A 17,249-nucleotide genomic window follows, 5' to 3' on the forward strand; every position below is an offset into this window, starting at 1 on the left:
CAGAAAAGAGTTGACGGGAAATGCAGCAAAATCCACGTTAATCTGTCCAATTAGTTCTTGGTAATCCTTCCGCTGTCGCAAGGAAGAAATTAAAGTCATTCTTTCATTTCACGATGAAATAATACAAAGCTAGAAAATGGCTTCCACGTCGGGTGCATTGTATACAAAGTGCAAGTCTTACAAGAACCATGCTGCCCACTCAATGATGCATCTTATATGTGGGGGTCCCCCATATATGTGCAAAGGTGTGAGACTTCTGTGCCTTTATTTGCCCATTAATCCATGTGATGCTGAGCTTGTGCGGCAATAGTAGAGATATTGTGAGTCTCTTGTATTTTCTGTGTGGTGTGTGAGAAAAAGATTTTGGAGGCTCAACCTTTTGGATTAAAAGCTACTTCATCAGCCATAAACTATTCACTCCAACTCTAATATATTTCAGTCTTCAGACAAGAGCAATAAATCACCACAGAGGGAAAATTGAGAAGTGTGTGTATGTGTGTGTGCGTGTATAGTTTAAAAAAAACATGAACACAGACAGAAACTGAAGAAACAGCACAGAGACAATTAAATAACTACCCTCATCTTTTTAACGCACAGTGTCAAAGTTAAGGCCCAAAGGCCAAATCTGGCCCGCCATACCTTTTTATTCGGCCCGTGAAAGCAAATCAAACTTGTGAAATTCCCTGATTGCTAAAGTCCGAACCAAAATTTCAAATTGTCCCAGTTATTTTTTGTTCTTCAAATTTGAAAAATACAGTAAAGTCTCGTTATATCGATATCGGATATATCGATAGTCCCGGTTATATCGATACTATTTCTATGCACGCACAGAGAAAATTATATGCAAACAGGGTCGGATATATCGATAGTCCCGGTTATATCGATATTTTTCGGACTCCCTTGAATATCGATATAACGAGACTTTACTGTAGTTATTCATTAACTCATTCGCTGCATTCCCAAATTTATTTGGGAATTGAAAAGTGTGATGTGGAAGGCCATTCCGGAATTTGTTCGGGTTTTGTTTTTTCTTGCGGGGTTGCCGATAAAGCGTTGGTCAAACCTTTGGCAATGTTTTTTCCTTCCACAAGGGGGCATCAATTGCCTTTTGTCCATGTTAGCACTTTGTTATAACTTTTTCAGCTGTTACAGCGCTATACAAATGTATATTTTGGATTGTATTTTGGAAAGCCGCCCTCATTTCAAGCTCATATTACTCCAGACCCATATAATTTAGGAATTAACTTTTTTTCCGTAATGAAAGACAAGAGTTTAAGGTTTCTAATGCTGTATTGAATATTTATGTAGCATCAAAGCTTAATACTCTGTGGGTCCTTTGAGTGAAACGTTGGTGATGAAACCTTCTGATGGCTCCCCCAAATTCATAACGGCCCCCGAGAGGAAACCGTAACTCCAATCTGACCCGTGGCGAATAATTAGTTTGACGAAATTGGCATAGGATTCAACTCTTGATATCATTTTGGCTATTTCCTGTTGTATCAAATGTTTATTTTACATGTATGCTTGTGCGTGAAATATCCCATCAACTACAGGGGGGGTGGGATGATACACACTTACGCAAACAGAAAAGGCAAATGCGTCATTACCATTTAAATATCACTGCCGCCGCTTTGCGCGCATCACAAGACGAGCATCACAAGACGCGCAGGCACCATCCCACATCCAAGCGCGTTTGTCCGCGGTAAGTAGCGGGACATCATTTCCATATTAAAGGCAGCAAATATGCGATTTAGCATATGGAATCTTGTTTCGCTGACGCACCACGAGATGACTATATCGACACCGGTTGTGAATAATTATTTTGCAGTGTGGGTGGGGCTATGGGCACTTGACCTATGCGGTCCGATGGCGCACCTCTCAGCTGAGATTCTTACCACAAACCCCACAAACGTCTTCTACTTAGCGCACAAAAAGGTTCATTTCAAGTGAATTCATGACTCCATTGTGCGCTGATGAACCGATAGGCACACATTGTGTCGATGAAAAAGAGTTAGCATCGTTCGTGAAAAAAACTGTGAGTGACAAGAAGATTAATTTCTAAGTGCTCCAAAAGGAAAATCGCTCCACATACGACGCGGGTGGAGGAAGTCTCTCACTTTCAATAAGCGGACGCAATAACAAACACAAGCACGCGCGTGCATCGGTTGGCGGACACCAGTTAGGCCCCCGCAGTTATGAATTTTCATCTCTTTTTCATTTTCCTTCACAAGTTTCATCATTCTCGCTTCACTTCTGTGTATTTTCATCATCTCCCATCATTGCCGCCTCGTTCTGTTTCTCATTGCTTTTCTTCGGAGTCCCTCGCTCCTCCTCCCCCAGGCCGCCTGTGTTCTTATTTCATATGTTTATTTCTACAAATGTCAGATAGAGTTTCTGTCGTCTGCCTATTGAGCCACCGGGAGACTAATATGGAATGAAGAAAGAGAAGAGAGGGAAAAAGTGAAGGACGAAGATTGTCGGTGTTGCATCTTTTAGTGGTGTGAAGCACATTGAGGTACCATGTACATGAAATGTATAATTGCATAAGGATGGACAATAGATAAGATAATAAGATAAAGGAAATCCAAGATGGCACCCAAGCCCAAGATGGCGCATGAATAGGCAGCCGTCGGCAAATGCTCTGTCATCGCTGGACAACTCTAGGGCGACTTTTGCGCATGAAATGGGCAACATTTTCACAGCCATGCTTTGGTCAGCGGAAAAGTCAGTGTTGTTCGACAGTTGGTGTAGTTGTCGCAGCTTGGAATTGAAGCGGATTTACGTCGGACAGGAGATGTGAGGCAATCTCTTTTCGTCAATAGATGCTACAGCTTAGTGTTTGTTTTCAACATTTAGCTTATAGCAGATGTGCACATTTCACCATTAAGTCCCTGATCCACTGGTGAAAAGGACACTTTGATCCTCTCCTCTTTCATCTACAACTGCTTCATACAGCAGGGGGTGCAGAAAGTGCTTAAGATTGAATGACTGTCTGTGTCTTTTATGTTGTGTCACATTATTATTATTATTTTTACTTCAAGATCGCGCCGCAAGAGTGGCTGCCTTTATAGCAGGTCATATATTTTGTTGTTCTACTTCTTTCTTTCCTTTCTTCTTTGTTTCATTACTTTGCTGCTGTGAAATGTTAATTTCTCCACTGCTATACTAATAAAGGTTAATCCAATCCGAGATCTATTCTGTGTTATTTTGTTTATTTTTGGTTTTGACTTCAAGATGGTGCCGCAAGAGTGGCTGCCTTTACAGTAGCTCCTGTATTTTGTTTTTGCTGCTGTGAAATGTAAATTTCTCCACTGTGAGACAAATAAAGGCTAGGCTAATCATGATTATTTGGCATAGGATAACCAGCATAGCAAAACGAGCATTTGTTCTCGAATCACATCTTGAAGCAATTCATGTCAAATGAAAAGCAGACAAATGTTCTGTTTTAAATCTACTTTCCATTCTTGCCTACCTGCACATTTTGTCCGTGTAATGAGCGGAGGTCCGGCTTTGCCTGTCCCGCCCTCTCCCGGCCTCGTGAGTAAGACTCTGATCTCATACTCGGTGTCTGGATCGAGATGCCATAACTTATAGTTGGGGGAGTTGACAGCATGGGTCTCGATCCAACTGCCTGATGTCATGCGATACTCCACCTTTGGAAAATTCAAGTTGAGGAATTCAATGTATTAAATAGATTTTTACAGTGAATTTATGTTGTGAAACAGGATCAAAAAGCCAACACACAGGCCTGCTAACAGATTCATACTGTACGCTGCAAAAAAAAAGTACTTGATAGCTTCTTGAGCAAATACAGACCTCTTTGAGTATAATAGGACCGTCTCCAAATATGGAGTTGGCATTGAGCTGAATCAGCAGGTAGGTCGGCCCGACACCGAGCAGTTGGGGTGGGGCAATGGGGTGCGGAGGCTCTGGGGAGAGAAAACAATGAATAGGATCAACATAAAGAAAGCTTCCCACAGTCACATGGGAATGACAGAACGCATTGAAAAAAAAGCAACAAAAGGAACAAGAGAGTCTGGGGATATACTCTAGTCGCAGTGATAGAAAGCCTTGGGAACGGTGAAACATAACAGTAATTCAAACAGGAGCATCTCAAGAGAGCACAGACCTCAGCCAAGGCAGTATATTTATTGTTTTTAGCTTTTAAGAGCTTACACAGACAAAACTCAGGATTTGCTCTCTTCCGATCTGACAGTGACTTGTATCAGCATATTTCAATTGTGTTCAGTTGTCTGTTTTACCCAAAATTTATATCTTGAATACCCTTTTTCACATAATGGTGAATGATTATTGTGGAGATTTTGTTGCAGATTTTTTTATTGATCGGTTTTCAGCTACAATACCTTGACCTGAGCAAGGCCACACCCTTGGAAGATTACCATTTCTTTTTAAAATATAAAATGAATACCAGCAGGAATAATTGGCGATGGTGTGCATCACGTTTAGCTTTAACTCATTCACTGCCAGATGATGTGGAAAAATGTGTCAACTCCAGTGCCAGAGTTTTTGTCATTTTTACTCAAATTGCAGAACGCAAAGAATATTTGGTTTTAGGACTGTATAAAGATTCAATGCAGCGTAAAAAAAAACTTAGACTCTCTTCTTTCATAAAAAGAAAATAGTTAATTCCTAAGTTATATGGGTCAGGAGTTATCTGAGCTTGAAATGGGGGCAGATGTACAAAATACAATTCATACATATTGATTTATATAGCGCTTTAACAACAGCTGAACCTGTAAAAAAGTGCAAACATGGACAAAAGGCAAATGCTGCCCCTCGTGGGAGGGAAAAACAATGCCAGTGGTCTGACCGAAGCTTTAAATGTACCCCACGCAAGAAAACAAAACAAAACAAAACCCGAACAAATTCCGATTTGGGAATGGCGCTCCTGGTCATGCTTTTCAATTCCTAAATAAATTCGGGAATGGCAGTGAATGAATTAAGAGGGATATTTTTCACATTCCACACTTTTTAAGAGCTTCATTTCAGGCCTATTTGCCAATTCCTTCACCTCTAATACTAATAACATCATGCTATATCGTTACTTGTGACGTGCAGTGGCGCACCACATAACTTAGATTGACTTTCAAAAGGCAGTTTGTAGATGCGATGATGATTTATGCATGGTTTCAGTTTCCTAGGCTGGGTGTATACTGGTAAGCAGCCGCATTGAATTATAATGATGATAATCTTACAGCAAGCACAACTTTTTGAAGACGCATCTCATCAAAAGACTTTCTACCTTCAGAAGGCACCTTCGCAAAAGGCTTTGAACAACAGTCGATGCTACAAACGTGAAAACAATGTTGTGTTTTTGCTTGTTTTGAACGGGTTTTAAATGTTCACGTTAGAGGTAGACCGGCATCATCAAATGTCAGTTCTACACGGCAGTCGTTGAATTAATCCTGTGTTCTTCCATCACGGTTTGTGGGTGCCAAAAATGGACAAAATACGACTTCAACGGACAGTTAGGACGGCGGAAAAAAAATCATTGGCACTCTCGAGGACTTGCACACTGCAAGAACCAAGACAAGGGCATGGAAAAATCCTACTGGACCTTGCACACCCTGCCCACCACCTTTTCCAGCAACTCCCCTCAGGTAGGCGCTACCGATCGATGTACACCAAAGCCAGTAGACATTTAAACAGCTACGTCCCCCGTCGCCATTAACTCTCTCAACAGTTACCAAAATCTGCAATTTTTTATCTGTCATGTTTTTTTCATAATGACACTAGTTCAACGTATTCTACTGGAGACAAATTGTGTATGTGTTCTACACACTTGGCCAATAAAGATGATGTTGATTCCGATTTTGATTCTTTCTGCTCATTTGCGCATAAACAATGCTGATTAAGGGCAATTATTATTATTTTTAAAAATGTTTACGTTTGATTGCATTCAATATGCCGGCAACTAGTTTAGGGTTTCCCTTGACGCCTGCACGAAAACAACTGGAATAGGCGCCAGCAGAGCCATGACCCTCGCGATGGATTAGAAAATGGATGGATGTACAGTAAAGTCTCGTTATATCGATATCGGATATATCGATAGTCCCTGTTATATCGATATTTATTTCTATGCGCGCACGGAGAAAATTACATGCAAACAGGGTCGGATATATCGATAGTCCCGGTTATATCGATATTTGTTCGGACTCCCTTGAATATCGATATAACGAGACTTTACTGTATTTAATATGATGATAATGATGATGATCCACAAACGCCCTAATGGACATTTTCAACCAAAACAAATATAAATATAGTGATACCTCAGATTACGAATTTAATTGGTTCCCAGAAAGCGTGTGTAAGGCGAAAAGTTCGTCCTGCCAAACATTTATTTCACCATCAGATACCATTAAAAAGGAGAATAGTCATTTTATTTCCCTTTGTGATGGTAGTTGTCAATGGATGACGAACTTCCAGGTTGCCTATTGATATCTCGGCGATAATACCTTCATTCACACTCTCCCCTGCCAACTGCTTTTTGTTAATCCAAATCAACAGAAGTTTTTCAACCTCTTCTATTGTCGTTGCTTAGACAACACAGAAACACCCTTAGCCACACGGACCAATGGTCGACTTAGCATACTGGTACCTTGATAACAAACCACGGATGCATTCAAGGAAAGGAGTGATGAAAACTAGACCGCCAGCCACCGTGGCGCTCCGTGTAGTTTGGTTCGTTTGTCGAAAACTAGTTCGTATGCCAAGATTATATTCTCGAAAATTTTATGTTTGTGTATTTGTAAACTAAAGCGTTCGTAAACTGAGTTATCACTGTACCACCTTTGCACACTGTACTTATGCACAGCTGCAGTATATCATCCTAAGTAGCTAAAATAGATTCCACCAGACTCCTCAACTGTCTTTATCAAGGAAAAAAAAAGGGATTTTTCCGCAAGTATCTAAATTACGTTAGTGTGTGTGTGTGTGTACAGGTACTCATTGTTCCAAGGCTACTTTTAATAATACCCCACATTGCCATCACATCGCTTTCCCCCAATGTGTGCATATGCATGCTTGTTTATGTTTGCGTCGGGAGTGCATTTGAATGTGTGTCAAACGTGGCTGTCACACTGAAAAGATCCCCCCCCCCACTCCGAGCGACACACACAAATATATGAAACACAGCATTCTGACAGCTCTCTAGCTTGAATTCAGATAATGAATGTTGAAGCGAGTTTGAAAAAACGGTGACGTCGGCAACGCATCCGCTGACGGCGGTGTCAAATCAAAAAAAATATATATAAACAACACGATGATAATAAGATGGCAAATAAAAGCAAAAAGATTCATGTGTTAAATCCTTTGACTTTTTTTGGTGTCTTCAACAAGAATGCAAGTGTGTGTGCGACTTAAAAACACAGCGATTTATCTAAAACATGAATAATAGAAATATAAATAAAGATGTTTAAGTGGGTCATCATGCAACTCCAGAGAAAACGATGCTGAAGTGCTTGCTTTTGATACTCAGTCCCCCATTTTTTCCTTGTTATTTGACATTTGCACAGTTGACCTAAAAACATATCCAATCATCAATGGTGTTGATGAGATGCAATGGGCTTGTTGTCACCATCTGTTGTATTATTAATTGTGCATTAATCCATTTGAGGGGTCACATGTAAATTATACTAAGTAAACAAATGGCGGAGAAATGTCGTATCTGTGTCGACATTGTGGCATTATTGGAGGGAATAAACAGAACTGAAGGAAAAAAAGGGGAAAAATGAAAACTGACAAACCAGTGCAAAAAACGACTAGACTCAAGGATGAAAAAAATGAATAAATAAGCAAAACAGAGAGGAAAAAAACAACAGCATTGGTGACTTAAGCCCCGTGGGCGTCCAACGTCAGCAACATTGTCAATAAAGTTTTGTCTTCACAAAGGCCGCGCGACCTCCGCGGCAGCATGAGATGCAACCGCAAAAATTATCTCTACGCTCTCGGGGCACCTGCAGCCTCAGTTGCCACAATCATTTGGGCGAATGAGCATCTTTGCGGAGATAAAGAGCGAAAACACTTTTTTTTTTAAATCGTTCAATTGTGCGTCATGACAGCCTTATGGATCCGAGCGTGGTCGCGTGCGCGTGTGACAGTAATCGCGCAGGAGCTTTTTAGGCCACGGCTTTGTGTATAATGTAAGCTGGCATGGCGGTGAGTGTGTGTGTGTCACGATGATGTGCTCTGTCACAGTAAGAACCAGAGGGCAAGGCTTTATTAGAGCCGCATTCTGACAAAATAACTACTGACAAAACACAAACATACTCGGGATAGTATGGATGCTAAACATCCAGGCACGCTAAAGAAATCCTTTCACTTTCTTGAGACGCAGTAACGCGCACGCTCGCGCGGTGTGAAAGTGCGGCACTAGGCAAGGACGCAAACACAGTGACAACAATGTAAACTTTTTTTTTCCTCCTCTATAAAATGGACGTCATTCTTGCAACTGTATTATCAGCGAGTTTTTTTTCTGGATTACATTTCTCAATACCTCCTCTATCAACTTCCCGACCATACATCCGTGTCCTGCACACATGTTACCTCATTCACTGCCATTCCCGAATTTATTCGGGAATTGAAAATATGTCGTGGAGCCACTATTCCCGAATTTGTTCGGGTTTTGGATTTTCTTGCGGGAGTGGTGCCGAAAAAGCGCTGGTCAGACCTCTGGCAATGTTTTTTCCCTTCCACGAGGGGGCAGCATTTTCCCTTTGTCCATGTTAGTGCTTTGTTACAGCTTCAGCTGTTGTTAAAGCACTATATCATGGTGTGAAAGTCAAGGCCCGCGGGCCAAATCCGGCCCGCCACATCATTTTTTTCGGCCCGCGAAAGCAAATCAAACTTGTTAAATTCCATGTTGATTGCTAAAATCTGAGCCAAAATTTCATATTTTTGGATGTCAACTACAATAAAAGTCATTATTCTTGACTTCAGATTTGAAAACGAGTTATTCATTAATTTGCTGTGTGCTCTATATGTAATATTTGAAGGGATTTAAACATTCTAATGGGTTCCCCAAATTCATAACGGCCCTCGAGAGGAAACCATAACTATAATGTGGCCCACGGCAAAAAATGACTTTGACACCCCTGCACTATATCAATCAATTTGTATTTTTTTTTTTTTTTTGTACAGCCGCCCCTATTTCAAGCTCAGATAACTCCAGGTTGGGGTTTTGCTTTTTCATGCTTGGGTGTTGATAAAGCGCTGGCCATGGCCTCTGGCAATGTGGTTTTTTTTGTATTCCATAAAGAATTTCCTTTTTTTCCCATGTTAGCGCTTTTTTACAGCTCCAGCTGTTATTAAAGCGCTATACAAATCGATATGTACAGTATGTATTGTATTTTTTACATCTGCCCCCATTTCAAGCTCACATAACTCCAGACCAATACAATTTAGGAATTAATTATTTTTTCTAGCGAAAGAAGAGAGTCTAAGGTTTCTTACGCTGCATTGAATGTATATGTAAAAACTTATCCTGTGACTGTAAAGTGACCTTGAGAGTTTTGAAAGGCGCTTCTAAATGTATTATAATTATTATTAAAACTCAATATACTGGGGGTCCTGCAATTTTAGTGATAATGACAAAAACCCTGGCACTGGATTTTTGCACATCGTCTGGCAGTGAATGAGTTAGAATAGCACACTTTTAATAGCTTAAAAAAATAAATGAGATGTTTCTTTTGATTCCCATCCGCTTCTCGTCTTGATATTCCTAATAAATAAACATGAATCGGATCATCCACGCGAGCTGCCATCGTTTCTTTATTCTGATATCCTTTGTGTATCCAGGTGGGCTTAGCAATTGTATTTATTTTTTTGCACTGATTTCCCTCTGAGATGCACAAACATCTTTTCACAGCTTGGAAGATGAATCATTTCAATTCCACGCAACCTCTTGTACATTATTTGTTTTTTTTTCCTCCTTATTTCTGCGCGTTCTTGGAGAATCGTGAGGAACTAAAAGTGTGCCTTTGGCGTCAATGTCATCTTGCTCGTTGGACATTGGAAAAGCTGCGTTATCTTTATTAGTTCCATTGCTGTCGCATCATATGCAGAATGACAACTATGAGACTGTTCCACTGTTTACATATTCAGGCATAGCCTTCATTCTGCTACGGGTCTATTCTTCCGATAATGAGCTGACTATTTATTTTATTTATTTTTTCCCCACCCGCTCTACCTCTATTTCACCCGCCCCCCTTACCCTTTCTGTCACTCCAGAATGTCTCACGCCTTTACCCCGTGTGTTGCTGTGCCCTCCCCAGGAAACGGAATCCGTGAGCTATTCAATGTGAGTGAATAAAGAATCTCGTGGCAAACACACATCGGTGACACCTTATTAACTGCGTGTCAACTACACGTGACAGATGAAGCGTGCGCATAAACACACTCCGCCGCACGCGGAAGGGCTCACCCACACGCACTGTTGTCCCTCTACATCGATATTATCTGTATTCATAGAGCACTTTAGAGCAATTTTCAATCAAAAGCCTCACCTCGGACAATAAGACCGGCAAAGTTGGACACGCCTGAGCCGCGCTCTGACTGGGTGACGCAGCGATACAAATCTTGATCCTGATTGGTGACTTCGTTGAGATGGAACGAGGCTGAGAATCGGCGGTGGTTGATGTTCTTCCTTTGAGACACGGGGATATCTTCTCCGTTTCGCCGCTGTCGAGGGCGGACGCAAACGGGCACAAGGGTTAATGGGATTTGATAGAGGTTTTCCAGGCAGCGTTGAACACACCCACACTCCCAGACAATGGAAAAATATTATCATATAAAGGTCTTTACCTGAAGCCAAAGCTTATTGTTGGATGTGTCTCGCCCAGTTGCGATACACTGAAAGGTGGCATTCTGACCGGCGTTCACCTCAACATCTCCCAGACGCAGGAAATGAGGGGATTTGTCTATAGAAAACAAAATTAAAAAAAACGGTACATTCAGACTACTTCCTGAGTGAACCCTTTTCAAACACGCGCCTTATATGTGAAGTAATATTGAGCCACAACAAGTCTCGCAACTACTGTCAGAAGCCCCCGACTCCATTTTCCCCTGTAGAAGTAGTGCGTAACCCCAGCCGCGAATGTAGCGCCTTAGAATTTTGTATGTCTTATAGTTGGAAAACCTTAATATATCTCTATATTACATTTGGAAATATTTTTTCATTCAGTCAAAGTGCGCCTTATAGTCTGGTGCGCCTTATATATCGAACACACGACATTCATTGCGAGTACAGCTTATACAGACACTCCCCAACTTATGAACAAGAGACGTTCCGACGGTCGTTCGTAAGGTGAATTTGTTCGTAAGTTGATTCAGTGCTATATTTTTTATAGCATCTAAAATACCCAAAACACGCAGTATGATATTTTTATTCAAATGCAAAACACTAATAATAATGACTTAAAGTGTCCAAAATCTGCAAAAAAAAATTGAGCTGCAAATTGGGCATTTTCAGAAAGTCCCGCCCGCAGTTCGTGACGTCACGCCAAGACGACTTGCATTGCTGGAGAATCAAAACAATGGCTTCAGATTCGGAGAATATGCTTTCATGTTACACATCCAGTTATGAATATGATTCAAATAGTTCTGAAGAGGAAAGCATACATGTTTGCAATCGATTGAAGAATTTATTTTGTGCCATTTTGAGGCAACATTGGGGGGGAAATGTTTCACCCAAAAAAGAGGCACAAAAAGAGGCACATGCTGATAAATTCCTTATATGGAGCTTGGACTCCCTCTTCTGGCGGCTTTTGGGTGCAATACGGTTTTCAGACCAAACAAGTACAGCAAAATACATTGACGTAATGGAAGGACTGCTACAATGTGTCCTTTTTTCAGTCAGGGGCGTTCCTTTACTGACGTCACGTACGGACTCGTCACCAACTCAAAAACAAGACTTGAATATTCAGCGCAAGTCTTAAAACGTAAAATATAGCTAAATGCGGTGGAATCTTACGCTCAGTAGAAGTCATTTGAAGCCATTTTACAAATTATGGACACAACTTGTCGGGAGACGTCGGTTTTCCTTTAAGGCTTATATTAGTATGTTTAAGGCTTATATAAATTTGTTTAAGGCTTGTATAAGTAGTCTGTATTGGTTTCTAGTGAAAAATAAACATTTAATAAAATATATACTCTATAAAGATGTACATTGGATTGGATTGATTTGCCTTCATTAGTCTCGCAGTGGAGAAATTTACATTTCACAGCAGCAAAGTGATGAAAGATGTACAACTGATACATGTACAACTGGAGAGAATACTGCATATGTTACTACAAAAATGTTCATATGTACCGTTATTCGTAACTCGAATATTTGTAAGTAGGGGAGTGTCTGTACTCCGGTGCGCTTTATACACAGCAAAATACGGTATGTCTTATGTTGGGTCACTTTTTTGCTTTGGGTTGAAATCACAATTTCCCCAGACAGAGGCAGCACAAGTGCAAACAATATTGACATTTCAGGACATTTTGGTAACCTGCAGCGATATGTTGATTATTACTATGATTAGATTTTAGAATAGACAGAAGAATCCAAAGCCTAAAACTGCCACCGGCTGCGAATATCGCGGTCACAATGTCACAGCTTCCTCATACTTAAGCACCACACTCAGGTATGGAATAAGCCTTTTGAACCCGCGAAGAGGCTGTGAGGCTATTTTTATTCCGGGGAGGCGATTGCAATCATAGATAACAGCTGAAATCACACACACACACAAACACACACATACACACACACATACCCACGCATACACACACACACACACACACACACACACACACACACACACACACGCACACACACGCCCCCCCCCCCACACACACACACATACACAAATGTGTGTGTGTTCGTGTAAGTGTGTCCACAAATGCAGCTGTGAGAATGAATGCTTCCACTGTGCAATTCGGCGCTCTCCATTGAGAGTTGCTCCTCTCTTAACATTCACGCCGCTTCCAGGTCACTTTACTAAGAAAAATTTGACAACCTCAAACAGGAAGTCAGTATACATTCCAGTGTTATGACGCAAAAATCGATACAGGATTTCGCGAGTCATGCTACAAATGTGTCACTACTGCGACTAGACAGATGCGCAAAGGGAGCTTTAATTGCTTTTCTTGTGCCACTCAGAAGCCCATCAACGGGTTTAGATGAGCTCACACACGCGCAGTGTTTTCGGAGCCCGCCCTGACAGTGCGGAAAGCGCTTTTGGAACGTCACATGAATTTAAAAAGGAGCGCGACCCTCATCACTTTCCTGTCAGTGCGGGACAAGACAGCGACTGTTCACCGCAAGTGTGTGTCCATGCGTGTGTGTGTGTGTCTATTAAGAGGAAAAAGAGCTGAGTGGTCAAAATCTCTTGACTCCATGATTGACCTAATCCCGTTTCATTTCCCGCTTCACTCTCTCCAATCCGCCATCCCAATTTCTCTCACCGTATTTACTCCCCGTGTTTTACTTCTCTCGTTTGCCCACGACAACATGTCTCCCTCTTGCCGCATCCCCCCCGCCCCCTTCCCAGAGTCACCTTCCACTTATCTGTCCGTTCAACTGCGACAGAAATCATCCCCGGTTGAGTCTAATTAGTGGCCGAAGCTATAAGCGTCAACTCAGCGAACTAGGACTAATTGCTGGCATGCTAATGACTCACCGCATGGGTAGCTGAGCACCTGAATGTCATCTATAACGATGAAGCCCGTTTTCCTGTTCGATACTTCTGCTTCAAATATGACCTGTGGACGAATGGGGGAGACAAAGAAAAAATAGTTACCATTTTTTTAGGAGGCATACATAAAAAATATGAGTCCTGTCTATGGCTTGGATTCATAGATTCAGTTCAACAACCAGCAAAAATGCATAACTATTCCTGTTGGACCACAGTGGTCTCTTTCGATAGACATAAAACATCGGACAGATAAACACGAATAAAGAAAGGTCTGTGTAGGATCTCAGTCGTACAGGAGTGTTCCATCGAGGAAAAGGTTTCTTCGCCTGTCATCTATACTTTTTGAAGGTGTCGGATGTTTCGCTCCTCATCCAAAGAGCTTTGTCAGCTAACTAAAGTTGTGGACAGAGGTGGTCGTGCCAGCACTCTTCTCTGATAGGTCCCTGCACTAAGGTTGGGGGAGCAGGAATCAGAAGCTAATCTGGTTCATTCTTTTGGTCGGTCTTATTACCTCTAATGTCTATGCCTGGCTCTAATTGCCCCATTCGCTCTGGTATCACTTCATTAGCATGACTAAGCCTATGTGGTAATGACCTAAGAAGTCTGCTGTAAGTACAGTCTAAATTAAACCTCACACCACCATGGGCAATTTAGTGAAGGGTTTGCTGTTTTATGAAAATAGCTTTTTTTACTCCCCTTTCAAACCATCTATTTTCTTTCACTAAGATTTTAACCTCACTGTTGTCAAATGAGTGGTTTCTAGCTTTTTTAGCTTTGCATCATGTACTGCAGATTGAGGCCCATTGGCATTGTCCCTGCAATGTTGATAGTCTTTTTTTGAACATTTGTTTAGTTTCCACAATGTATTTTCCAATGTATAGAACGAACTACATTACTTTATTTTTCATTTGGCAGCCTATTTTATGGATGCACTAATTTTTGTCTTAAAGGATTTATCAGTTTGAAATAGGTAGGAATTTTGTGTTGCCATAGGACCCTTTGTAGTTTTTCAGAAACCCCTGCTTTGTTAGGTACTGCTACTCCTCTAATAAAGAAAGGAAAAAAGGTAGCGTGGAGACTAAAACGGAGCATATATAATGTGTTTCTCATTGCACCTCCATCTTGGTCTCATGACCCTTTCACCATTTCATTGGATTTCCACCGTTTAGTTTCCCATTTACATTAATGCTGCCATACCAATGTGACCTCCACCCATGGGGGAGAGACCCACGCCAGCTCCCCTCGACCGAGGGGTCGGCACGATAACGACTTGAGATTAGATCGACATTTTTTTAAATAATCGGCCCAAGTCAAGCAGTCGCAAAAGCACAGTATTTTCCAGTTTATAAGGCACACTGGAGTATAAGGCGCAACCCCAGTGAATCGTGTGTTTTCAAACTTTTTTTCCATATACATGTATAAGGCGCACTGGAGTATAGGGTGCACCTTCAACAAATGGTGGCAGTGGTGGTGGGCCACCAAATTCAAACCAGGGTCTGCTCCTCATAACCACTACCACCATGTTTATGGGAGTTCAAGCGCGATTCATCATCAGGAATGACATTGCGATGGCACACACGTCAAGATGGAGGTGAACGTCAATTCCGAAATGTGTCACGACGCTCAAGCAAAATTGTAACGATCTTAGAAATTGAACATAAGCACCTGGATGATTGATCTGTATCAATGAATAGGTCGTAAAATTGTTGTCGACACGATCTACTGTATAAAAGGTAATTACAGTATTTTCTGGTGTGTAAGGTGCACCAGAGTATAAGGAATACCACCAATGAATGGTATATCTTCTAATTTTTTCCATATATAAGGCACACCAGAGTATAAGGTGCACCTTCAGTGAATAAAACAAGTTTTCCAAATATAATATATGAATATATAAAAGTTTTCCAAATATAAGGCACAACACATTATAAGGCTCTACAGTAGACGCTGGGGTTACACTAGTCCTCTACAGGGGGGAAATGGTGGCTGCTGACAGTAGTTGTGAGACCTGTTGTGGCTCAATATTAATTCACATATAACGTGCTACTGCATATAAGGCACATGGTCATCTTTTGAAGAAAATGAAGGCTTTTGGGTGTGCCTTATACACCGGAAAATACGGTACTCATGAATCCAAAATGTGATTCCGACCATTAGAGAATCTGTCGTTGGTGCGGTGTGGGCGTGACCCTACACTCCCCAGCCTGATTACCATCTGAGCTTAGATACCAACGGAAGCGTGTTTGAACATGAGATGGTGGCGTCATCACCTCGAACCAAAAAACCTGCTTCCAACCCGGAAAAACCTCTTTAAGCCCTAGGCAAACAACAATTGATGACATTCAATTCCAACATGTTGACACGAGCATTTCGGGTCGGTCTTCTCCTCATGGAGTCACCGAGGGGCTATGTGGGCACCAGATGGGTCATTTGGAAGATTCTTCCACCCTTAACTTTACAGTAGCTTGATTGGGTTCCCGAGGCGACGTGTATTAATCAGAATGTGTGAGTGTTTGCATGCCCTGACACTGACACTCATTCGACACTCCTCTGGCGCACGCATGACAGCAACACTCAACAACTACTTTGTTATGCACAGACCATACAGATTTATGACGTCTACAATTGAAAAATGTACATGTACATACAAATGCTTTGTAAAGCTACACGTGTGTCCGAATAATATTTCCACCCCGCCTTGTCCTTAATAGCGTACAGGCTAAAACGGCAATGTCCCAATTGGTGACACAGATGCAAGTGAGCGTACTCAGTAACCCCCATCGCTTCTGACTGCGACTTTCTTGCCTGATCGTCACCTCCTGAGCCACAGTCAACACAAATAAATCAGTAGGCTGCCTCACAGCATGAGGCTGTTTGTTTTTGAAGCTTGTGCGTCTGAGTGTCCGTGTGAAGCCTCAAGGAATAAGTAAAACCATGTGGGCCATCCGTTTATCAACCAATTGGTTTTGGGATAAGGCCTCACTGATTCTTCTGCCGTAACAGAAGGAATGAGCGTCAGCGCAGAGCGCCGATGCGTATGTGGAACTGTCGTGGCTTGGAGTTGAAGCGGATTTATGTGAGACAATCTCTTTTTGTCAATGGAGGCTATAGCTTCGTTTTTGCTTTCAACATTTAGCTTGGAACAGACGTGCACATTTGACCATGACGTCCCCGATCCACTGGTGAAAAGGACTCTTTGATCCTCTCCTCTTTCATCTGGAACTGCTTCATACAACAATGCAGAAAATTCTAAAGATTGAATGACTGTTTGTGCATTTTGTGTTGTGTCACATTATTTGTTATTTAGTTTTTTTGTTGTTGTTTTGACTTTAAGATGGCGCCACAAGAGTGGCTGCCTTTACAGCAGCTCTATATTTGTTTTTCTACTTCTTCCTTTCCTTTTCTCTTCCTTTCATGACTTTACTGCTGTGAAATGTAAAGCTATGTAAGGCTAAGCCAATTCAATCCAACCATGTTTTTGAAAAGAGCACATGGTGTAGATCAGGGGTCTCCAAAGTTGGTCCTCAAGGGCCGCTGTCCTGGCAGTTT

At 41.6% G+C, this 17,249-nt stretch overlaps 1 protein-coding gene across 13 annotated transcripts in view; it reads right to left on the reverse strand.

Moving 5' to 3' along the window:
* The window catches only part of ptprk (protein tyrosine phosphatase receptor type K), an 87,730-nt gene that overhangs the window by 32,109 nt on the left and 38,372 nt on the right, over positions 1-17,249 (reverse strand). For all 13 annotated transcript variants that reach the window (XM_089021490.1, XM_089021491.1, XM_089021486.1 and 10 more), the window contains 5 exons: positions 13,686-13,767; positions 10,825-10,940; positions 10,527-10,701; positions 3,817-3,929; positions 3,473-3,653 (listed from right to left, as the gene is read on the reverse strand). In XM_089021490.1, the coding sequence (XP_088877616.1) occupies positions 3,473-3,653; positions 3,817-3,929; positions 10,527-10,701; positions 10,825-10,940; positions 13,686-13,767 (667 nt within the window). The remainder of the gene's footprint in view (positions 1-3,472; positions 3,654-3,816; positions 3,930-10,526; positions 10,702-10,824; positions 10,941-13,685; positions 13,768-17,249) is intronic.

The sequence above is a fragment of the Hippocampus bargibanti genome, linkage group LG19, assembly GCF_051943395.1.
Source record: "Hippocampus bargibanti isolate YZ-2025 linkage group LG19, ASM5194339v1, whole genome shotgun sequence".
Taxonomy (NCBI): domain Eukaryota; kingdom Metazoa; phylum Chordata; class Actinopteri; order Syngnathiformes; family Syngnathidae; genus Hippocampus; species Hippocampus bargibanti.